Here is a 24,605-nt window from a genome sequence, read left to right as displayed (position 1 = left end):
TAGGCCTTTAAATTATCAACACCAAATGTAAAAAGACTGCCTAGTTAGAAGCTATTACGATGAGAGAAAACTACAAATAAATGTGCCGGTGTACCAAACATGATTGGAATGACATTTCTTAGTGGTGTTATGAGGTGATGCAGTTTCAGCAGTGTGACATATGTGCCGCAGCAAAGATGCTGTGAAGTACACAGCTGATGACAGTGCACAACAGCACGTGGTTAACGTGACAGTCGACGGAGCAGTTTTGTGTCTCACCTAGCAAGCTTTCCAGTTTTGAACTCCTATTAAAAAGCTTTGCTCATTTTTTTGCATTCTCCAGGGCCCACTTCTGGAGGAACTCTGGGCCCAACCCTTGGCCTCTGGAAGTCCAGCTCCCTAGAAAGTCTCCAGTCAGCCATGTTGGAGGTCCAGCAGAATGACATCCAAGCCCAGGTCCCATTTCACCGCCCACGACCGCACATGGTCCGGGGACGCGGATGTAATCAGAGTTTCCGTATTGCCATTGACAAGTCTTATGAAGGACCTTCTGAAGATGGTAAGGCTTAGCATTATTGGTTTCTGACTGTATTTGCTGCATGTTTTTCAAATTTTCTGTAGATCACAAGCCTAATAAAGAACTTTGTGCTTAAATTGGATTTCAAATGACCAACACAAATTCCTCCAGTTTTATAGAACACTGGCATCCAAGTAACTGGCGACCAGCCATGGTACAGTGCTCAGAATAATTAAATGCAACATTTTTCTATCCATTCAGCAGTTTAGGAAAAACAATGTTAATTCTTATTGTAGCATATCTGAGTGTTCTCCAAATAAAACTCACATTCAGTTGTGATCAGAAATGTACACTCTTCAAGGACAAGAGGGTTAATGTGGGTTGTAACCCTAACCCTAAAAATAGTTAATTTGGGGATTTCAATGTTTTATTTTAGCTGTTTTTCCTCCTGGACAGAATGAATAAACTCAAACCTTTGCATTTGTTTTGGACCTGACTTTGAAGCATATATAATAAATGTTCTATACATTTGGGGTTTGGGCTTGGGAAGGCAATTGCAAAAAAAACAGAAAACCAAAAACAATTTTTACGTGTGTTTGGAACAACTGTTGCGCCGTCGATTGGAGGTGAATTTGAAGAATTTGGTCTTTTCCCATTATTCCATCTTCTTTGTGCAGTGCACCAGTACCACTGGCAGCCTGATAGAATGATGCCTACCACCAACATGCTTGACAGTTTGTACCATGTTCTTTGAAAGCCTTACTTAACTCCTCCAAATTTATCGTCTTTGTGGCCTAAGAGATCACTTTTTGTCTTGTCCGACCCTCCAACCTTTGTCCTGAAGGCATTTGCATTGTCAGAAGTAAATATATTTTTTACAATTTCAAAAAAAGCCATTCCTCCACAGATGACGAAGCATCTGAGCCGAGCTCTGGTCATGAAACACCAGTCAGCAGCTCCTCACGCCCGGACCTGGATGTCGAAGATCTGAAAATCCGAAAGAAAGTCAACAGGAGGAAGCAAGAGAAAAAGACCAAAGGCAAGAAGAGAGGCGAGGATCCTGCAGAGGATATGGAGAAGAAGAAAAAAAAAGGTTTTGGTCTTTTGAGGTAGGAGACAAAAAGTAGTTGAGGCTATTCTACTAATGCCAAAAGGTGACCAGTTGAACTTGAAAAATGTTTGCTTGTTCTTTCTGCCGACATTGAGGCAAGAAACAATGTCTGTGCCCAACTTTCTCAAAACATTATTACAAATTATCCCTTGAACAATGGCTTATGAACGATTGGATATGAATGCAGCCTTGTCTACACTAGAGGTAAACCAATGTCGACCAATCTGAGCTTTACCTACCCAAACCGCTTATCACCCATTTATCAGCATGTTCCCATCTTGATTGTAGTGAGCACAATCCTCCTACAAACAGCCCTTATCATTTGGCAGTGACACGGTGTGGCCAGTGTATCGCCACACTTCCAACACTGCAGATTCAATTAGGCTGTCGCAACAGCTAGCGCATACTGAGCGTGAGCCCACAGATGGCAGATAACAATTCAATCGGCTACAGTGGCAAGGGCAGTAATGGATGAGATGTTCACACGAAAAGAAGGGCAGAATGAAGGACACACAGAATCACACCTGGGACCAGACTTGAAGTTAGATTCGAAGAGCATGTTCGTATTTTATTTGGTTACATTCCAAATCCCACATACATTTGTTTTGTAGCGTCAAAGAATATGAAGCTTTTGGAACAAACCCCATGACCAAGCTCTGAAATAAATGCCTTTTTACTAACTGCACATTGGAGCCTCCAGAAACTACCACCCAACCCCGGTGTTCAACCTTTGCTCTCACGGTGGCCTTTGTCTGTCCAAGTTGATTATTGAAATTGAAATATGACTTAATTAGCTGTGGCATTGTGTGGTTCAATCTAATTGCATCTCTCAAATGTTATTTTCGTCTGGCGGTAGCTTTAGGCAAAGGCAAACTCACACATACAACCTCACTTCAAGTCCTGGAGGTTGTCCCTGCCTTTTTGGCGCTTATAAATGTTTGCTTTCGATGTGTCAGTATTTGTAGACGACTACTGCTTGGGCACTGGGTGAACCCCGGAAATAGGATATTTAACACAGGAACATCTGGAATTTGCCAATAAATGTTCATCCCATTATTTGTAGTTATTATTCTGCGTATCCGTTGGTAAACGTAATAAAATGCTTTGGTACAATTCAGAGCGAAAATGTGCTTTTGTTTCCTGTATTTGACTGTGGTGTGGTTTCTAGTCTTTTTTTTTTTATCGCCTGGCTCGCCAAGGCCCATCGCTGTCTCATCTCCTTGATTGCTAAATCAGCCAGGACAAATGGCCGCACCTCTAAGACCTTGCCTGTCTTGTCTGCAAGTGCTCAGCAGACAGCAGTGAAGCCTTCACTTGGAATGGTGCCACAAGGGCCACTGACGAACCACAAAAACTGAAGTTTGACCCCTTCTGCTTTTCTCTCCCAACACCTCTGCTATTTTTGCACACTCTTTAAGACTGCATGGACACTGCAGGTTACAAAAGTTCAAATCCTTTTTACGGCAGCTAAATTAGGAAGTAAACTTTTACTTTTTCCTTTGCTTTTCTTTCTCTTTTGTCTTTAATTTTGCCTGAACCTACTGAAATCCACCCCCCCACAATTAATATTAATATGCGGTGTCTCCAGACGGGAACAATAATGTTGGAAGGAAATCTACAATAGTCCTGATTGTAATTTGAAATTGACAGAAGTAAAAGTCAATAAAATTGTACTAAAAATTTAGTAATGAAAATTAGACATTTCTTTAAAGTTTATGGTCCAACAGAATTATAAAAAAAAAAAACAACAACAAATAAATCCACCTGTCTTAAAGTATTTTGGCCCTTCCTAAGTTAACAGCTCTCCCATTTCACCATCGACCAGAGATGTTCAATAGGACTCCCTTGAATGATGTGTGTTAAGCTTTGTGTTTCGACTTTTTATCCTGCCTGGAGGGCAGATAACATGCGTCTGAGACGAGCGACACATTTTGCTCCAGAATGCATTGATAGTATTAAAAGTTTATTATACCCTGCACAGCACTGCTTGTGCTGGATGAAATCAAGTTGTCCCAAAACAAACTAATCATAAATATGTCACATATTTCACAGTACTTCATTCATTGCAATGTTAAAATGTAATATTAAGCTCGGGGTGCAATTATTTTTGTCCAGTCCAATTTTAATAGTTATTTTTTTTGAATTATTTTGCTGAACTATGAAAATAAACTAATGCCTGATTCCTGTAGTTCGGTTTCGATAATATGTGACATGTCCAATCTCTTTGGTTGTTTTGTGCACTCAAATTTCATTGCATTGTATACAATGGCAATAGAGGTGATTTTTATTTGATTCTAATTGTGAGATGGTCGAATTCGATCCACATATAATTAAATCTTGATTTAGATCTGAGGAAGTTCAATTCAATTTTTTTATTTTGGACATGCCTACATACTTACAAAACCAAACTAACCAACATATGCTGATTTAATTAAAAAAGAAAATCTAATTGGGTCCCTTGACGCATGTAGTGTAAATAAAGGCCGCGAAGTCTTCAGACTTGAACTTCACCTGCCAAGCAAAGTGATGTCTTGTCATCACTCATTTCTTTTTAATATGATATGTGTCAAGAAGATTAGCTCAGCTCAGGTCTAGACTTGGAAAATTTGCAAAGATTAAGCATGTGCTCATTTGTATTGTGTTTGTGAGCAAGGATTAGTTTGATCCAGCATGGCGCAGTCAGCAGGTCAGGGTTTGTGACTCACAACCTCACTTTCAGGTGCCATTGGACAGTCTATCTTAATTCCATTCCTCGATTGCTGGGTGTGCCAGCGCTTCACTGTCATGGCAAATCCTGACTGTTGGTGACAAATCCCACCTGCCCCCGGGATCAGTGTTCACCCATCAGTATCACTGCACATTCTCCTGAGACTCCTCCCCCTCCTCCAATATTAAGGACATGAAAGCCAGCACAGATTTGCTGTTTACAAATCCGCACAACATCATGCTAAACCCCATTACACCACCCAACACCCCCGCATCCTCACCCCGACTCCTTCACGGCACTTCTTCATGTGTAGTGCTGAAGAAATCCGACAGAGAGGCAAGCCAATTAGCTTGGTCTGTTCCGCTTTTATCCTATCGCAGAGTGGCAGGATGTGCCTGGCTGAAAGACAGTCACTGGTAAACTGCGTTCAACGCAACCCAGTTGTCAAACTGAAGGGTCTCGCCGCAAGATGATTTCAGATGGATTATTCTGGTTGTTTTGGGGAACTTTGCCTCCTCGCTCACTTCCCCTGAGCCTTAGCTAATTTTGCTCAGTTTTTTGTCAAATGACATTCGCCACTGCCGCCATTTTTCCCAATAAAGGATAGTCAACTATAAGAATCCTTGTGCAGCATCGGCCAACAAAAGAAGGCATGGTGATAAAGTGGGATGCACAATATCTCGATAAAGTATTGATATCGCAATATTAGCCGATGCAAAGACATGCATTAATTTTCTTGTGAAATTGTATGCTTTTATGGAATTTGACCAATCAGACGAAATGCGCATCGCCACCCTAAAGTTGGACATTATCTGGAGGAATTACAATTAATTAGCTAAAAATACATTGAGCTCAATTATTTTGTTGCATGACTTTTATTTTAATTCATTCATTAGATAAGGGTCACTGATGGTGTATTGTACACTCGCCTGAGTTGTGTGCAGGCAGCGTGGGTTCAGTTCCCACTCAGTGACGGTGTCTATGTCTGCCCTGCGACTGGCTGGCGACCAGTTCAGGGTGTAGTGCGCCTTTCGCCCGTAGTCAGCTGGGATAGGCTCCAGCACCCTCCCGTGACCCTATACAGGATAAGCGGTGTGGATCATGACATGACATGACATGACATGAGATTAGATAATCAAAATATTATTTCATTACGTTTATGTTAAATATCCTAATAATATTGCTATTGTTATAACCAAATACAACTGGTACCTGTAGACCATGTACTGTTTCACCAAAGTAGCCTCCTGACATATTTCACCACAAAAGGTGGTCTGAGTCATGCGCAAGCGTGAGTCAATTGTGAGAAAAATGGGTTGAAACATTCTTGCTCATGCTCACATACAGGCTTGCAAATTAGACATGTCTATAATGTTGTGGCTGTTCTTCATGTATGGCCCCAATGTCTGGTTCGTTGACTTAACCAAGGAGTGCCCGTGCTCATGACTGAACGCTTAATTAAGAGCGCAAATTGAGAGTTCACCAGGTTGACCAGCAACACAATGCAAACGTGGCGCAGCAAATACAAAAAAGATAACTCTATAACTCAAGGCCAATGACTATAGTTCTTTGTAATCACCATTTCAAATCTCTAAGCCCCCTTCAGCATGAGGAAATGGTCCAAGGGAAGAATAAAGTCAGATGACGCTTATCCTTTTTTTTTTTAACTTTAACAATTAATATAGTATAATGCTGACATTCAGCTTTCATTGTATTGTGGTTCAGACACACATAAAGGCATTCGGCAGTCAATGAGCATGTAAAGGACCGGTGTGTAATTAAAATCGTTGCACATTATTATTAAAATCTTAGTGTAAAGGAAATCTCAGATGTACTGGGAAATGAGTTTGTCGCTATTCTCAAGTGGGAAAAAAGTAATAATATGATGATTTCTCCAAAACAAAAACTATGCTGATTTGAAGTAAACAGCATTCAGAGCAGGTTCTACATATGAGACTGCTGTTTCTTGTGGTCGCAGCACTTAGACCATGTGATCAATAAGATGGGTAAAGATAGTGTTGTGGTTACAGAGCGTTCCTACAATATTGCTCCGGCAATTATAAAATTGGTAGTTCAGTCTCTCACATTGTCACATTTTGAATATTGTTGAATTATATGGTCTGCTGCAAATGAAACTAAAGTAGCGAGGCTTCAGATCATTCAAACCAAGGCCGCTAAAGTGTTAAAATGTAGTTGTGCTCAGGAAATGCACCGTGCCTTGTCTTGGCCTTTGCTTCAAGATGCTGAAAGCTACAATGTAACTTTTAATGTTTTTAAAGAAACTAACCCTGACGTGTAAACATATGGTACTCCAATTTCTGCAAATCTTAGATACGTTAGCCCGAGACACATCTAACTCTACTCAGCTTGCCTGCAGTACCCATTTACCAGTCAATCAGCTCCTAACTAACTTTGTTTGTAAGTGTTAAGGAGATTAAGAATAAAAAAATAACTGGAAGTTAATAAGTTAAATATTTTAACTTAGTTAACTCAGTTTGATTTACTTAAAGAATAATTTGTATACTTTGCAAATAATGTACCACATTAGTTGTGCATCTTTAGCATATCATCTCAGAACAAAACAACCTGCTCAAGTTGCCACTGAGCATTGCCAACCAACACTGCTGGATTTTGGTGCTTGTGGGAAGTTTTGAGAAATGTTTCAAATAAGCATGCCTGTAAGTCTGACTCAGTTTAGATCACATTCAAGAATCAAAGAAAGCTATTACAACAGTCTTTGAATTAAATATACTTCATATTTGGCGATTTTGCTTTAATTCCAAGATCTCGTTGCACACTGAGTACAATGACAATAAAGGGCTTTCTGATTATTCCAGTAAATATCTGTTACAAACTTTGCAAAAAATAGTACTTGAAAATGTGATTAATCAAAATTAATCAATCATTTTTTTGTTATTAATTAGCTAAAAATTGTAATCACTTTTCAGTTTTTTTCATATGGTGTGGACACTTTTAGTGTAACATTGCTGCTTTTATTGTAACTTTTGCATTATTGTGAGATTTGTTTTGAATGCTTTTATGTAATAATATAATATTATAAAGTATGCATTTAGCAACTACCTCAATCCAAGCTAATGTGGATGCCCCAACAACAGTAAATGATAACCAATCCCATTTGCACCCAAAAAAAAAAAAAGATCAGTTCCGTCCCATTCCGTTCCTGGTGAAAACAACTTCCGTCCTGCTCCCATTCTGTACTGTAATTTGAATCCTACAGGATTCCTGTGACCCGCAGAATCCTTGAAAATTCCAGCCACTAAGGGCACGACGTTGTTTATTTATTCAATTTAAAAGGCTTAAACAGATGAAAAAAAACGTGAAAATCAGTCATTAGTTGGAAGGCTGCTACGTTCAAAGAGTTTGAGTTTGGTTTTGAATCTTGGATGTATCTAAGCACATACACAGTACGCAATGTAGTTTTATGAGGTGAACCTTTATTTTATTTTTTTTTAATCAACATGGGAATTGGAAGGAATATGGCATAAAAAAAATAACAATGGTGGAAAGAGTAACAAAGAACGAGAACACAATAGAATGAAATAAAAGAAAACAATGAAAGTTATTAAAAAAAGATGATCGTGGCGCGACATAGCGTTAACTTCCTGATCAGTTCGACATGTGGCTCCATGACTTACTTAGTTAGCCCCTTTGTAAACCAATTTTTTTTTTGTGCACTGAGAATTTGCACAAATTTATTGTCCTTGGGATGGATGAGCTGTGAGAAGGTCGTCCTGATTCCAGCCAGCCTTGTAGTCGAACTTACCAAGCGATGGAGACAGGAGGTGTCAGCAGGAATAGTTGGAAGGAAAAATTAAAACACCCCAAAAAATAAAAAAAGGTGGTCTGGTGTCACACATTCAGACGTGCGGCCGCAGTGGACTCAGCTGCTTGACGACTCAGGCCCACCTGCATCGGAGCAGTGGACAGCGCTCTGGGTGCTTGCTGTGACAGACAATTGTGTTGGGCTTGGTTGCACATTTTCATATGTAGCTGGTCACTTTAAATTCACAAACATCACTCCAAGACCTTTGAGCACTTAACTCTGCTCATATTGGAAAGATTCTTAAAATCAGCACATGCCAAAAAAAGGGGTCCCTAGCTGTGCACCCATGTGGTCACGAGAGAAGCAGGGACCACATGGCTCTGGTGCTCAGCCAGAGAGCAGGGACCAAAAAGTAGAGGAAGTGCCAAGAGAGGACAAACGAGAGACAGAGAGAGAGATAGTGAGAGAGAGAGAGGAACTTGCTTCAGCTTTATACTTTGTGTTATTCGAGCCCGGCCGCTCCTCCAGACTCATGTGAGGTTAGGGAGCGATCCTCGTGGACACACCCACCCAGTCGAATTTTGCACAAAAAAAAAGGGGGGGGGGGGCGTCGAGTTAATCACAGCCACATCTTTGGTAATATATTTTAAAATTATACTTTGCGTATAAATAATATATAAATAAAAGTTTGAAACTTAACAAATGTAATGTACATATTTACATGCATATAGACACTGTAATTGTACGTGAACGTAAAAACATAATGGATTGTAAGCTAAAAATCATATAAGATACTGTATGCATTATTGTGTGTCTAAATGTTGACGAGGCCTTTTAGGGGGGCCTGGTGGAGTGAGGTGTTCAATATGTGAGTCCACGTTAAAGTGTCTGGATGAGAGCTGTGGCTGACAGCAGCTTCTGCATGAGGGAGCTCGCTGTTTTGCCAACGTTCAATAAACGTTTGTCAGCACTGAGGCTCTCCTTTCCCACTTGAAATGCTATTGCAGTCAGAAAAACATTTGAAAAAAATGTGTTATATGTCGTACCTCAATGCCTACATACCCCAATGTGGTAAGGAACTACGGACCATTGACATATCATCTGACTTTCGAGTTGATGGAAACAAAATGATACATTCCCTAATGCCACCATCCTTAATTCATTACAGGTGGATTTATTTGATCCACCAGCTCGTTTGGCATTCAAAGGCGGTTAGCCGCCCCATCTTGGAGTCTTCAAGAGCCTATTCATTCATATTAGTATTCGCTTTTATAAAATATACATTAAGCTCTTCAATTTGCCCACAGCTCCAAGCTCTCTCCTGTGGATAAGCAGTAATGCTCCCTAACCACATCTCTACTCATCCCTTGATTAACCTTATGAATTGTTGATGCAAAAGTCCCCGTTTGGCTGTTCTTCTATGGCATACATTGTGATGACTCACTTATCACGGTTGGCTTAAACGCTGATTTCCACGAAGATCCCCCATTCTTGTTTATTTTCTGCAGATTCTTCTGTTACTTGACTCCATTATTATTCTCAAGCTTGTCCACCAACCCATTCTCCATTGCACTTTTTTTTTTTTAATTATGGCCTGTATACAATTTTTGCAACACTTCCTGCCCCAACCACCACTAATTGTTTAAAAAAATATATTATTGTTGGAAATGAGTTTTGCAGAGAAGAAGCAGCATCCTTTCTGCGCTAGTGAGGCGCAATTCTAATTTACAACTTTCCAGTGTTGGCAAATGGACACGGTCACTATCGCCGTCACCAGCCGCTAGAAAACAAATTAATTTTTCCCTCTACTTTCTGCCATCCATTCAGTGCAACGGGCAGCTTTCCTGAAATGATGTGCGCATTTGCTGGCACTGATGTGAGCTGCCAGTCAAATATCTGAGGGATGGGGAATCAACACGCAAGATGATGAGGAAGTCCTCATGCATATATATCAGCTGATAAAGACGCAGTCAAAACAAGCTCCTGCATCTCTATTTCTTGCACCTGAACTGGCTGTATCTCTCAGCTCTTTCCTTGATATGTCCTGTTCTGTTCCTACACAAACACCTTTTTGATTTTTTTTCCTTCCCCCCCTTTAATGTTACGGCACACCTTCCTTCCTCCTTTTTTCTCAAGGTGAGCGCTTGGCCAAATGAAGTGTCTTTTGCTTCTGCGGTTTTTCTGAAAACTAGAATCCATGCCTCAGTTAACAAATAAATAACTTTACTTTTGAAATTATTTAAGCTTTTAAACAATTTAACACACAGTTTTCTGTCTCTTAGCAAGCAAAACAGCCTCTGAAACGTTCGTACATTCGATGCGGTTACATGCATCAGTTTTCCTTTGGCTTGAAACTAAAATGATTGCCAGAAACCTTATGGCATACCGTTCTCTTTGCCAGTAATCATTTAAACAGTGACATTTTTTAAATGGCATATTCCCATTGAGGAATGAAACACTTTCTTTTTTTATTCTTAATTCTATTGCCAGGTACTCATCCAGTTGGGAATTTGACACTGCCATTTAGGCCGTGAATTATTGTACGCAAGGTAATTATGAAATGAGACCCTGAGCGGAGACTCCCATTTGTGTTGATCAGCTATGCAATTCATCAGTTTTTACGGCGTTATGACATTTGAATTGACCCTCGGGGACAGCCAATTTAAAGTGCAGACGCATTGATATTGGAAAGACAGCTCAGAGGCAGTTCAGCTGCCGACTGCCCACCACTCAGCAGCCAATTAAAGGTATTGAAGATGCAACAGGAAACGGTCATGAACAATTAGTATTTGATCATTCATAGTCGTACACGCTGACCCATTAAAGCACCGGACGCTGGAAGCGATTACCCATCCACTGTCCTGTCCAGTCAACTTCCTGCCAAGAGTGATGGATAGACTTTCTCTGTTGTTTAATGGTGGCTGATGACACGCATGTAAGAACTCACTCCTAGACTAAAACACACAAGAAACAAGACCTCTGTCTTCTAGATGAGGGATGTTCAATGTGTCTTCTCTGTGCACGTGTTGGGACCAGATCGCAACTGCTCTCCCAAGTCTTTTAGTCTCTTCCACAGATTCTTGAAAGCTTTATTTTGTTTCCAACTGAAGGTGAGGGAACTAAGGAACTGAGGGAAGTAACCAAAAAAATGCATTCTTCCTGCCAGCCACTTCATTTGTGTATGGTGGCTTCTTCCAAGCGACAAACTCGGCATAAAAATTCAGCACAAATGTTTTAAAATCTGAACGATTCCCGGAGAACCGGAATATCAGTCCTGGTTCCTCTCAATTCCCAATGCCTGACCCTATCAGTATTTCATATGGTATTGAAGTATGAAAACTGTGTTTTCCTTTATTAAAACAGGCTTTCGCTATTTCCATAGCTGTGTTCCCTTGAGAGCAGCCTGCTGTGCGTTCTTGGACACCTGTCTGCCTCAATCTCTTACAGAAGTTTAGGATCAGTAAAGTTTTTTTTCTTTTTTAGGCAATTGTGTGATATATAGTAAGTACAGCAGGTTTGTTGACTAAACAGACATGGAAAAAAATGACACTTCATACCAAGGATGCACCAAAATTACCATTTTGCACTAAACCTGAAAACCAAAAATGAGGAAGCAAAGGTCAAAAATCAAAACACAGAAAGAAATTAATATGCCTTAAAAACCTAATTAATAAATAGCCTACATAAAAATTCCTCCGCTGGATCATTTTCTGCACTTCGCCCTAATATTTATTTATTTCTTTTGTATGTTCATATAATTCTAATACGTATCGAAACGTATGTGACCATCGCCCAACACTCTAGTTCACACTAGTTCCTTCCAAGCAATTTTCAGACACCAATAACCGACTGCCAGGACGGGGGAATTTTAGGCTCATTTCCCCGCCTTCCAACCTGTCTGAAAATGTTTGGCCGACCCATAGAGCGACCACAATGATTTATCAGCTCTCTTTTTTTTTCTTCTTTAAGTTCAAGTCTAATCGTACCATGTGCTCTCAGGTGGTGCCATCATTGCCAGATTTTGTCATCATAGCATCCTGTTTCGGCAATGTCGATTCAATGCCAAGCATCTCTGGGCTATTTTGGGTCAAAAATATTTGGTAGCTGTTGAATCCATACTAAAAATACTATTTAGTCTGCGTGGGCCAGAATTAGCTGAGTCACTTTTCCTAGTTAAAAAAAAAAATGAAAACCAAGCATGTATTTTTTAATGTCCTCTAACTGCACTCTAAGTGAAGCTGCTTAAAAATGTAATTGCTTTGGGTCAACATTTCATAGACATTTTTTTTCTTGTGGTAACATTTGCATTTTATAAAAACTGATTCGGGCCAAATTGCTGACTGGAGGTGCCGGACATTTATCAATAGATTTAATTGTACATCGAGGGAAACTCTGGTGCCTACTTGCTATGTTCAATTATTGAGCCTTTATTGGCTCGTTGAAACGTCACCTTTCAATGGCCTCATTTGATTGGGTGAAATCTTCTTGTTGTCTGATCCTCATTTGCATCAAGACTCTGACTTAAAGAAAACTCATCGACTATGTGTACTGTGAATGTTATTAGGTTTCCATGGTGTAATATGTTCCAAACATATCAGCATGAAGGAAAGGGAAGCTCTGTTACACAACTCTACAGTGTTAATCTCTTTTAGCGGGCGCTCTCTTTCTGCGGCAAACTCTACTGAGATACTGTGTGCGCCTCTCAAAATACATACAGAGCAATCTAATTACTGAGATAGCAGTTCTGCTTGGCTGATTAACTGTTCTCCATTTGCCTCCGTGCTGTAGCATTGCCTCCACACAGTCTCGAGCTAATCTCCTTATTCCTCCCCAGCTGAACCGCACTTTCATTTGCGCTTTTGGCTCAATCATCTACCCGCGCCCATTTTTTACTCACACTTTGGTCTTCCCTTTGCTTCTCTTAAGTATTCTTTGAAGACAAGTCTGGACGCTTCTAAAAGTTAAACATTTTTATTAAGTCGCATGTCAGTTTTGTTCGGTATTTTTACACTTTCTTTGTTGCTGTTTTTCATTTCCAAAAGTTGCTACATAAGGAATAAATTTGTAGTACAAGACTTTTTGGCACCGTTGTGTCCAGACAATATAAATTGTAGCTGGCGCTGTACCTAAAAGTTGAAGTTGTACTTCCTCTCTTTCTTTCTTTTTTTTCTTTTTAAATAAATCTCATATTTCCTTCCTTTTTCCTCATCACAATAAACGATTAAAGGCTAAGAGGAGAAAACACAATATACAAAAAGACATCCATTGTTGTCCTGTGTTTACGGTGTACTGTTTGTCTATGTTGAATTTATTCGCAGGTTCAACTGAGTTGCATTGCACTGGGAGCTATGCAAGTGCAAGCAATAAGAAGAAATGGAAGATGTTGACAAGTGTTGGAACGTCACTGGGTTGTCTAGCTAAAGAATACACATTATAGATAAGAGCTGGTGCTGAGAATTTAAAGACCAAGTGTGAAGCAAGTTCAGAAAATTCCAAAATTGAATCTTTGTGTCACAAGAAAAGTAATTACACGGAATATAAGTGATAAAGCATGAAAAAACTATTTTTTATTTGGTATATTTGACAAAATAATTGTTTTCCCAAACTGAGATTCCGCCGAGCGACCAACATGAAACTGAGACGTCATTCCAGGACAACTATGACAGACCTCAACATAGAAAGTGGATTCAACCAATCAAAAATTGACTCACAAAGCGAAATCTCGAGTTTATCTGAGGGGATCCAGAGCGACTCCTTGTTCACACGCACTGTCCTCATTCAGCACATACGCACTCCGCGTACATACATGCACATCACAGCCGTCAGTCACACAATACACATTACACATGCAACACACCACATGTTTTTCAAAATAGATTGTAATCACAACTACCTTTTTGCGAGCCCTTTATCACAAGCAAAACGGTTACGAAACCAGAGCTTTCCGGAGTGCTTGTGGCAAAGAACACTCGCTGACACCGGCTTGAAATCCCCTCTCCTTGCCAGAACGAAATTGCCTCATTATTTTGTTTTGGCCTCTCAAACAGATGCTTCCCAGACTACGAACAATGCATCGCCACCAAGGCATTTCACCAAAAAAAAAACGCAACAACAATGGCAGTTGAGCAGCTCACCGGACAATCAATGATGCAGTACAATGGCGACTGGAGACTCGTCGTTCTGTAAATTACCATATTTTTACGGCCATAAGACGCGCTGCATCAAAGGGCGCAACACCAATTGAGGGTGCTATTTCCATATTTTATGCATATACTAGGCGCGCCGCACTACAAGGCGTTAGCTCAGCTGCTCGCGCTAGCTCAGCTGCTCGCGTTAGCTGATGCCAGCTCACCAGGACTCAATCCCCGAAAGGGATTGCTGCCAGAGGTATCACCCCGTTCCAATGATAGATGTCCTGAAACTATAAGGAATCACTGTCAATAACACTGACTCTGACCAATATAAGATGTCATGGCAATAGTCTACTAGACAACGTCAGGGGAGGGACTTCACTGGTCACCACACTCCTTAGAGTCACGGTTTCAAATCAAAACCAAAAAAAAACTCAGCAAACAATGAAACAAAGAAATAAGGTTAACATAAAAAATTTATCTCTCATGCCATCTATATACCCAAAAGAAATAAAAATAACACAAAAAGATTATAGCAATGGCTTCTTGGGAGCCACTCAGCCTAAGCCAATTACAGCAATGGCTTCTTGGGAGCCACTCAGACTCAGCCAATCACATGGCTGTTTAGAGAGATGTGCATGGCTGTTTAGAGAGACGTGCTGCTGTGCTTTGGGCTTTATGCAGTCTGTTGTCTAAACCTGGGACGTTTCATGCTCGCAATAACATAAATGATAAGACAGACTACAACATTGTGGACAGCTGCCCTTTTGTCCAGCTTTATCCTACAACATCACCCAAACACCATAGCCACATAATGTATAAGTCACGGTCAATTTGAAGCATATATGACTCAGACTTTGACCAGCAGGGTGTGCTAACATGCACTCCGAACAGCCCAATGAGTAAAAGGGTTGATGGTCGAGAGTGATGCTCAGTCCATATAATGGGCGCGTCGCTTTACAAGGCGCTTTGTTTGTTTTGGGGAAGATTAGGGACTTTAAAGAGCGCCCTATGGCCCGGAAAATACGGTACATCATTCCCGAAGAATGCCGGACAAAGACGAACAAAAACATTTTCGTTGTTAGGGCGTTGCTATGGGTCTGACTATGAATCTAGGATCTGTGTGTTAAAATAAATAAATCAACAAATAAATAACGTGAGTACTCTTAAAATTGACTTATCACTCAAAATACGGTTGGTCAAGTTAACTTCACTCTTGGTCTTTAACAATTAGTAAATGGTGGTCTTCTTATTCTGAATTGTTCTCAAAGATCTGTCCTTTCCCGCTTCCATGTGTGTGATCTTGTTCAATGGGTGGCGTGCAACATAAAATATGCAGTAGAGTGTAACTTATATTTCCCTTTCAGGGATTACAATCAGTAAAGTAGAAAAGTAAAAAATGTTGCAGCAAATGTCTTGCTTGTTTGACTTTTGCTTTTCCCATGACTACTGTAATACAAACATGGTTCCATTAAGATTGATTTGTGTGCAGTTAGTGCATGGGAATTGTGTTGTCGCCCACTGCTTGATCATGAAGCTCGTTGTGATGCAGCCTGTTTGTGACAATTAATTAGCCGTGTTTATTTTGAATGTAAATCACACCACTGGCAGTTAAGCTAGCTGTCTTGCACTTCATGCACTTAAGAACTTGCTGCATGTTGGTGTTTAGACTTTTTGAATATGCATGTCGGTGCTGTACATGTGAGTGTGCGTGTGTGGGGGGGGCGTGCGTGTGTGTGTCTGTGAATACATCCTTAAAAGATAGTGATAATGAATCATATGAAAATATATAGTTGAAATTTGAATCTTGCAGCCGTTATGTTTTGCAAGTGGGACAACCAGACATTTGTTTGTTGCTGTTTCTGCATTTAATTGTGTCACTGTGAAGCGACAATCAAAAAAAAGGGAAAATGTTTTCCAGTTCATTTGCTGTAATCTAATCTAGTGCATACAAGTAGGGAAAAAAAGCATAGCCAGGCCTTTAGCATGGTTGGTCCACCATAGCGGATTTAAAGTGGAGGTTTTGGGGATGGTGTGCGATAATAGGAGAGTGTGGGATAATAACCATCCTCATGGCAGTTACGTCACTAATTGAAAGTCCCACCCTCATTAAGTATGTGCCCGGGTGTGTGTGGGGGTGTGTGCGTGTGTGTTTTTACATTCAAATCTCAGCTGGGTTGCCTTTTCCTAATTAATACAGGTATAATGAGTCCAGCTGTGGACCTCTGCCCCCTTGGAATGTTAATTAAGCAACTCCGTCAGTATGTCTTTGGAAAGGGATGCTATCTAACATCTCACACAATCAAATACATGTGCTATTGTGAATAATGAGTAAATATAATTACGCCTGTTGGTGCATATGTAGGTAACGTCACTGACGTTCCTTTTCCAACCAGGCCAGATTGTGTATGGCAGCAGTGAGGTAATAAGCTGTCTGCCTTTGTTGCAGCCCTAACAAAAGTAGTGTATTAGCTCAGGACAAGGGGAGAAATGTTCATAAAGGGAAAAAAATGCTGTCAATAACATGAACATGCCAGCCGCAGCCAGTAAATAACCCTAACGATACAAGTAATTAGTTTTACTTCACTCCAGCGTTGAAACTCTCTGCCACTTTTAGCTTGGCCAACAGGTTACCATTCAGGCCGTGTGTCTTCTTGGAGCGGTAATGAAAAGTCTCTCACTGTTAATGAGGTAAACGCAGAAATTAGATTGCCTCAGCAAATCTTTCCGAGGAAAGGATGAGATGCAAGAAGCTTAAATATTTAAAGGGAAAGGCTTAATGACGACCGCTCCAGCAAACGTGATATAAATAAGAGATGCAGCAGTTTAATAACATTAAATATTCATTTGTTCATTCATATGGTGAACTACATTGTTGCACATCATCTTTCTTGTTATTCCCATGAAAAAAAAAATCTAAATTAATTTCCTCTAAAATAGTCTGCTGTTGAAAGCGTTACATGATCAAGTCAGCAAACAATTAATCTACCTGAAGTATTTAAAATCATTTTATTCTGCCATATCATTTCTGGTACAGGTTTGGTAAGAAGAGAGATGACAAGAGCAGAGATGCAGTGAAAGGGGCAAAAAACAAACTGGAAGCCTGGAATGAGGTGGATGTCGACAGGTTTCCTGAAACCAAAGAGAGGTAAGCAACAGCGTGACTTTTACATGAAACAATTGGAAGTCATCGGAGTCATCGCAATATTTTCTTGCTTCTCCCTGATTCTTGTCATTAAAAGCTACGATTCGCGGTATTCCGATGTCGACATTGGCCAGCTCACCCCCGCCGCACACTCCCTCCCTGATGTGGAAGATGATGACAATGACCCCAACTATGCCCAGATCAACAATTTCCTCCAGCCAAACTCGCTGCAGCTGATTGGCCGCTTACCTTCCGCTGCGACTCCCGTGAATGTAGAGACCAAACAGCCTCAGGCTTCTGCAGATGAGTTAGAGGGGCTTTACGCCAAGGTCAACAAGTCCAGGCAACAACCTGCAGAAAGGTGAGACATCAGGGGCGGCAATCAAGAACCAATGGTTCCTTTTCATATTTTGCTCTTCACATTTGTGCCTTTATGGGTGAGGGTCATGAGAAAGACTGGATTTAGACTGCAAGTGCCCCATTCTCATATAGTGCTTGCTCTGCTTGATTGATTGATTGATGCTGATTGCCTGTTCCCATGTACATAGCAAATGACACATATTCTATATTGTATATTGAAGTGTTTATACATGAACCAACACACATGCGCCGATTCCCAAATTACGCAGTAATATTTACACAAGCGACAACTCCTGCCAGTGACAACACCCGAATACACTATAATACAGTCCATATATAATAGCTTTTAATTCGTAACGCTGCTATCTCTTTGGCAGATACTTTTTGAATATTCATCTATATTCGGAGGAATCTTTATTTCAATGGAAAGAGATCAGATTCCATGTGTTTTCTTTCTCTTTCCATTGACATGACTCATAGCACATAGGCGTAGGATTATCCCAGTAGCCCATGGTGCCGTCCATACCTCGGTTTTTGGGCCATCGTTCTTTCCATTTTCATTACATGTTTTGTGCATAAAGAGAGCTTGTTTTAAGTTACACAATGTTTTGAAGGGTAATCTGCATTTTAGCTTATTATATTCCTCACCAAACCCCCTTATGATGCTCAAAATTATTGGACCATGATTTCCCTTGCCCGGACGCGGGTCACCGGGGCCCCCCTCTGGAGCCAGGCCTGGAGATGGGGCTCGTCGGCGAGCGCCTGGTGGCCAGGCCTGCACCCATGGGGCTCGGCCGGCCACAGCCCGAAAAGGCAACGTGGGTCCCCCTTCCCATGGGCTCACCACTTGTGGGAGGGGCCAAAGGGGTGGTGTGCAATGTGAGTCGAGCAGCGGCAAGAGGCAGGGACCTTGGCGCTCTGATCCCCGGCTACAGAAACTTGCTCTTGGGACATGGAATGTCACCTCTCTGGCGGGGAAGGAGCCTGAGATGGTGTGCGAGGCAGAGAAATTCCGACTAGATATAGTCGGGCTCACCTCCACACACAGCTTAGGTTCTGGTACCAGTCCTCTTGAGAGGGGTTGGACACTCTTCCACTCTGGAGTTGCCCAAGGTGAGAGACGCCTAGCAGGTGTGGGCATACTTATTGCCCCCCGGCTTGGCGCCGGTACACTAGGGTTCACCCCAGTGGACGAGAGGGTAGCCTCCCTCCACCTTAAGGTGGGGGGACGGGTGCTGACTGTTGTTTGTGCTTATGCACCAAACAGCAGTTCAGAGTACCCACCCTTTTTGGAGTCTTTGGAGGGTGTGCTGGAGAGCGTTCCCCCTGGAGTCTCCCTCGTTCTGCTGGGGGACTTCAATGCTCACGTGGGTAATGACAGTGAGACCTGGAAGGGCGTGATTGGGAGGAATGGCCCCCCCAATCTGAACCCGAGCGGTGTTCTGTTACTAGACTTCTGTGCTCGTCATGGATTGTCGATAACGAACACCATGTTCAAACACAAGGGTGTTCATATGTGCACTTGGCACCAGGACACCTTTGGCCGCAGTTCGATGATCGACTTTGTAATCGTGTCATCAGATTTGCGGCCGCATGTTTTGGACACTCGGGTGAAGAGAGGGGCGGAGCTGTCAACTGATCACCACCTGTTGGTGAGTTGGCTCCGATGGTGGGGGAAGATGCCGGTCCGACCCGGCAGACCCAAACGTATTGTGAGGGTCCGCTGGGAACGCTTAGCAGAATCCCCTGTCAGAAAGAGTTTCAACTCCCACCTCCGGCAGAACTTTGCCCACGTACGGGGGAGGCGGGGGACATTGAGTCTGAGTGGACCATGTTTCGTGCCTCCATTGTTGAGGCAGCCGATCGAAGCTGTGGACGTAAGGTGGTCGGTGCCTGTCGTGGCGGCAACCCCCGAACCCGCTGGTGGACACCGGCGGTAAGGGATGCTGTCAGGCTGAAGAAGGAGTCCTATCGGGCCTTTCTGGCCTGTGGGACTCCGGAGGCAGCTGATAGGTACCGACTGGCCGAGCGGAATACGGCTTCTGTGGTTGCCGAAGCAAAAACTCGGGCGTGGGAGGAGTTCGTGAGGACATGGAAAACGACTTCCAGACGGCTTCGAAGAAATTCTGGTCCACCATCCGTCGTCTCAGGAGAGGGAAGCAGTGCACCACCAACACTATTTATAGTGGAGATGGGGTGCTGCTGACCTCGACTCGGGACGTTGTGAGTCGGTGGGGAGAATACTTCGAAGACCTCCTCAATTCTACCGACACGCCTTCCTTTGAGGAAGCAGAGCCTGAAGACTCCGTGGTGGACTCACCTATCTCGGGGGCTGAAGTAACCGAGGTGGTTAACATGGGTGCATGGGAGTTCGCCCAACCAGTCTACATGTGTTTTGTGGACTTGGAGAAGGCGTTTGACCGTGTCCCACGGGGAGTTCTGTGGAGCGTGCTTCGGGAGTACGGGGTACCGAGCCACTTGATACGGGCAGTTGGGTCCCTGTACCACCGATGTCAGAGTTTGGTCCGCATTGCCGGCAGTAAGTCGGATTCGTTTCCAGTGAGGGTTGGACTCCGCCAAGACTGCCCTTTGTCACCGATTCTGTTCATAACTTTTATGGACAGAATTTCTAGGCGCAGTCGGGGCGATGAGGGGATCCGGTTTGGTGACCGCAGTATTTCAGCTCTGCTTTTTGCAGATGATGTGGTACTGTTGGCTTCATCAAGCCGTGATCTCCAACCCTCTCCAGGTCGGGGAGGAGATCCTGCCCCAAGTGGAGGAGTTTAAGTATCTTGGGGTTTTGTTTACGAGTGAGGGGAAGATGGAGCGAGAGATTGACAGGCGGATCGGTGCAGCCTCCGCTGTGATGCGGAGGCTGTATCGGTCAGTCGTGGTGAAGAGGGAGCTGAGCCAGAAGGCGAAGCTCTCGATTTACCGGTCGATCTTCGTTCCTACCCTCACCTATGGACACGAGCTGTGGGTCGCGACCGAAAGAACAAGATCTCGGATACAAGCGGCCGAAATGAGTTTCCTCCGCAGGGTGTCTGGGCTCTCCCTTAGAGATAGGGTGAGAAGCTCGGCCATCCGGGAGGGACTCAGTGTCGAGCCGCTGCTCCTCCACGTAGAGAGGAGCCAGATGAGGTGGCTCGGGCATCTGTTTCGGATGCCTCCTGCACGCCTCCCTAGTGAGGTGTTCCGGGCATGTCCCACCGGCAGGAGGCCCAGAGGACGACCCAGGACACGCTGGAGAGACTACGTCTCCCGGCTGGCCTGGGAACGCCTGGGCATCCCTCCGGCAGAGCTGGAAGATGTGGCTGGGGAGCGGGAAGCTGCTGCCCCTGCGACCCGACCCCGGATAAGCGGCAGATAATGGATGGATGGATGGATATTCCTCAACTAATTTTGTACAAACAATAATACAGTAATAAGAAATGTGTTTAACAAAGGAAATCCCACGAAATTTTGAGATGTGCCAATCACATTTTCTTGCACCCGAGTCTGAGTCCAAGACACTTGCTTTTGAGTATCTGCCAATACAAAGTCTTCCAATTCAATACGCTGAAAAGACCACATCCAAAATGTCTCAATTATCTTAATTTATATTAGAATATAGGGATCCCAAGTTGACTTGACTGTAGAAATGAAGAAAATTGAACATTTTGCTATTTTTCAGCCAATATTTGTCAGCCAAAAGTCATGTGAATGACCCTGATTACTGATCATGTGAGTGGAACGGAACATCACAAAAAAAATGTAAAAAAAAAAAAAAAAAAGAAAGACAACATAAATTAGCACTTGGATTGAGCAGGAGTTGATTGGTCCCCACCATTCTGCAGGTTTGACCAGTCGACCCATGCTCAATCCAACACTTAATTAAATCCAAATAATTAATTCATTGTATAAAATTTATTTCGTGACCAAACGTCTGAGCTTTGACCACAGAAAAGGGTTGCAAATCTCATTTGAAATAGTTACTTATTTTGAGTTGTTCAAGTGTTGTGTGTCCAGCAAGCATTATATTTTCCTTTATGGTGCATATTTTAAGGAACCCTTGCAGAAAATAAAATGCCTGTCAACAGTTTTTTACTCCCATGTTGTCGTATTAAATACTGAAACCAAAATGAATCCCAACTGAGATTTAATTGAAACCATTACTCTTAAATTGTCTACTCACTTTATATTTTACTGCATCTCTCAGCTGCATTTTGCAGCTCGATACAGTTCAAGCTATAAGCAGATGAACATGCCACTCACGTGCATGCACACTCACGCACACATGCAAAGTGAATTGCCAAACCGAAATAACGGCATTACATTGTTCGACAGACAGAACTTCACCGTTTTATTAACAAGGTATTTTATTAATTAAAAAAAAAAGGTAATTTGAGAAGATAACGCCAAGTTACAGCTGCCCATCAACCCTGCGTCTGACTGAGTGAATATGCTCCAAGCTGGTCACCGTCGTATGAAGATACGTAAGAATGTATACCCCAGCCCTACTTATATCTCCCTTTGGAATATAATCAACAGGGTTGGGGGCTGACCTGTGAAAAGAAAATATTAATAGTCATAAAAAAGTGTGTTGTCCATTTACATGGATGATGAAAGATGTTGTGAGAAAAAAACAGACATTCTATTTATCCAAGCAGCTGAGAGCCCCTTTTCTTCAGCTTCTAAATACTTATGAAGACGCAAAGTTTCTCAGTAAAGTCCTTCCTCTTGAATTATAGATCATAACTGTCGCTGCTTTAGAATGAATTTGGATTTAGCTATTTAAGTGAGCATGCGTAAAATCTGAAGAGGATTATAATGCAAATGTATCATCTCCCCGATGAAATAATACAGGCTACTTTAAAACTCCCTGCATACTTAACTCTGTGTGAGCAAATGCTATTGACTTGCAAATTGCAAAGAGGATGACAAGAGAAGGGAACAGATGGAAAGACAAGGCAGAAGGAGGGACAAATGGCATAGACAAACTGGGCTGGTGTTGGTGCCATAGAGTACATTGGAGAGCCGAGGATGCAGACAAACGGAGAGCAGGGATAATTAGCCACAGTCCAGCAGCCTGACAGATCTATCGGACCACTTTAACTCATTTACTTGTGGTGGGTGCTTCATTACCGGACCATCCTCTCATTGTGTCCCCCCCCCCCCTCCCCTCCCCGTCCCCCGCTTTGCTAATACAGTATATTAGTTAGTATTCAGCAATAGCATGATGGATGAGTAGCCTTCTCTCTCTGAAAGTAGGAATAATTGAAAGGCACATTTTATATTAGTTCACATTATGCAACAACACTGCATGTAATCTCATGACATCTAAATGACCCATTTTTTAATTTACCTTATTTTTAGCTTGTGTTCTGAAATTAACCATATTCCACTTTACTACGGATTATTTCCATTGCAAGTCTGGCTGTTGAAGAGCCCAAACAACTGTTAGACTTTTTGTGTTTGCACGCGTACGCAGGCAGAAATATGCAGTCGCAGAAACATAGTTGTTCTATTTTTGCAAGACAAGACAGCTCAGTGTAACCGAGCAACCATGTGTATGTGCGTAGTCCCAAGATGAATTATTGCTTGCATACAGCGTTTCGTTTGATTGTCCTTTGTTAAGGTCTTTTTGAATGTACTACGTTAACGAATAGGCTCTCTCCCACAGACTTGTTATGAATGGGCTGACGATTGACCCCTCGCGTCTGACATCAGAGTGCAGGCATCTTACGCTGCCACTATTACGAACAACTTGTTTTGTTTCTGTGCATATTTTACCCTGGGAGTAGTACTAGCTCAGCAAAGAAAACTTCACGGTTTGCATCGACCAGTCCAAGTATATTTTCTCAGTATTGTGCCTCATGAATTACAATAGTTAGTTTACATTTACAAGTGGAGAACAGTATTTTGAGGCACCACGCATACAGTTATTTCATTGATCCAAAAAGAACATGGTGTGATTTTCAAGGGAAAAGCAGTTTGCCCTAACCGCTCAAGCTACATTATAATTCTGTAATAGAAAGAGAGGAATTAAGTTAGAATAAAAGAGAGAGTGTGGCTATTTTAGAAGCTTTTGGCAATCCCCATTCATTGAATGCTTTTTGGTGGCATAAAGAATTGCTACGTTTTGCTTTTTAGCCACATTTGCCTATAAAATTGTAAATGGTTTAGTATTATCATAAAACACAAATATATATTCTGAATCTTCTGTATTGGCACAACTTGTCAACTGTACCTGCTGGAGCTTGCCTGTGTGAAACGTACATGATTTTTATCAAGGAAGAACATGTGACCTGACAGATCAATTTGATCAGCGTCATTTAAACATTTTTGGAATTTTGGTAAATGAATCATTTATTTTTCATCATAAGCTTTTTTTTATATTGCTTGGCTGGGACATCTACCAGTAATTACTCAGATATTAATATTTCAAATGATGACATTTGGAAACATGAAAATATGGAACACCATCCTGTGGGCTTTTTTCCAGCATACTGTCTTCCCTGGAAAGAGTCCTCCTGCTTCCCCTCATCTTTTACATTTTATTGGTGCATAAAAAATGATCCATCTGAGAGATGAGAGACAAGTCTGTGAAACACTTAATGCAGTGCAGCTTTATCCAAATGTTTTTGAAGCCAAGTCATCCACAGAGGATACCACCAGCATCCCCCCACCACACCCTCATCCTGTCAAGCTATGAACAGTGGACTCCCAAGTGGCTGCCTATTTTACTGCTGGGACATTTTCATTAGTGCTTCCGATGGCAGGTGCGTGTCGTGACGGGCGTCACATTTGATTAGCGCCATGCGCTAGTCTGACCTGTAGCGGGAAAAGGTTAGCTATGCTTGTCAAAAGGTATTAAGGCAGAGGGCCCTTG

At 42.1% G+C, this 24,605-nt stretch overlaps 1 protein-coding gene across 4 annotated transcripts in view; it reads left to right on the top strand.

The window, feature by feature from the left end:
* The window catches only part of pard3ba (par-3 family cell polarity regulator beta a), a 146,636-nt gene that overhangs the window by 87,783 nt on the left and 34,248 nt on the right, over positions 1-24,605 (top strand). For all 4 annotated transcript variants that reach the window (XM_088291030.1, XM_088291029.1, XM_088291031.1 and 1 more), the window contains 4 exons: positions 323-538; positions 1,404-1,605; positions 17,267-17,377; positions 17,472-17,735. In XM_088291030.1, coding sequence (XP_088147156.1) covers positions 323-538; positions 1,404-1,605; positions 17,267-17,377; positions 17,472-17,735 — 793 coding nt within the window. The remainder of the gene's footprint in view (positions 1-322; positions 539-1,403; positions 1,606-17,266; positions 17,378-17,471; positions 17,736-24,605) is intronic.

The sequence above is a fragment of the Idiotropiscis lumnitzeri genome, chromosome 3 (genome assembly GCF_059441095.1).
Source record: "Idiotropiscis lumnitzeri isolate Australia: NSW breed Sydney's pygmy pipehorse chromosome 3, RoL_Ilum_1.0, whole genome shotgun sequence".
NCBI lineage: Eukaryota > Metazoa > Chordata > Actinopteri > Syngnathiformes > Syngnathidae > Idiotropiscis > Idiotropiscis lumnitzeri.
The sequence above is the reverse complement of the archived record's forward strand: the minus strand, read 5'-3'. Positions and strand labels throughout refer to the sequence as shown.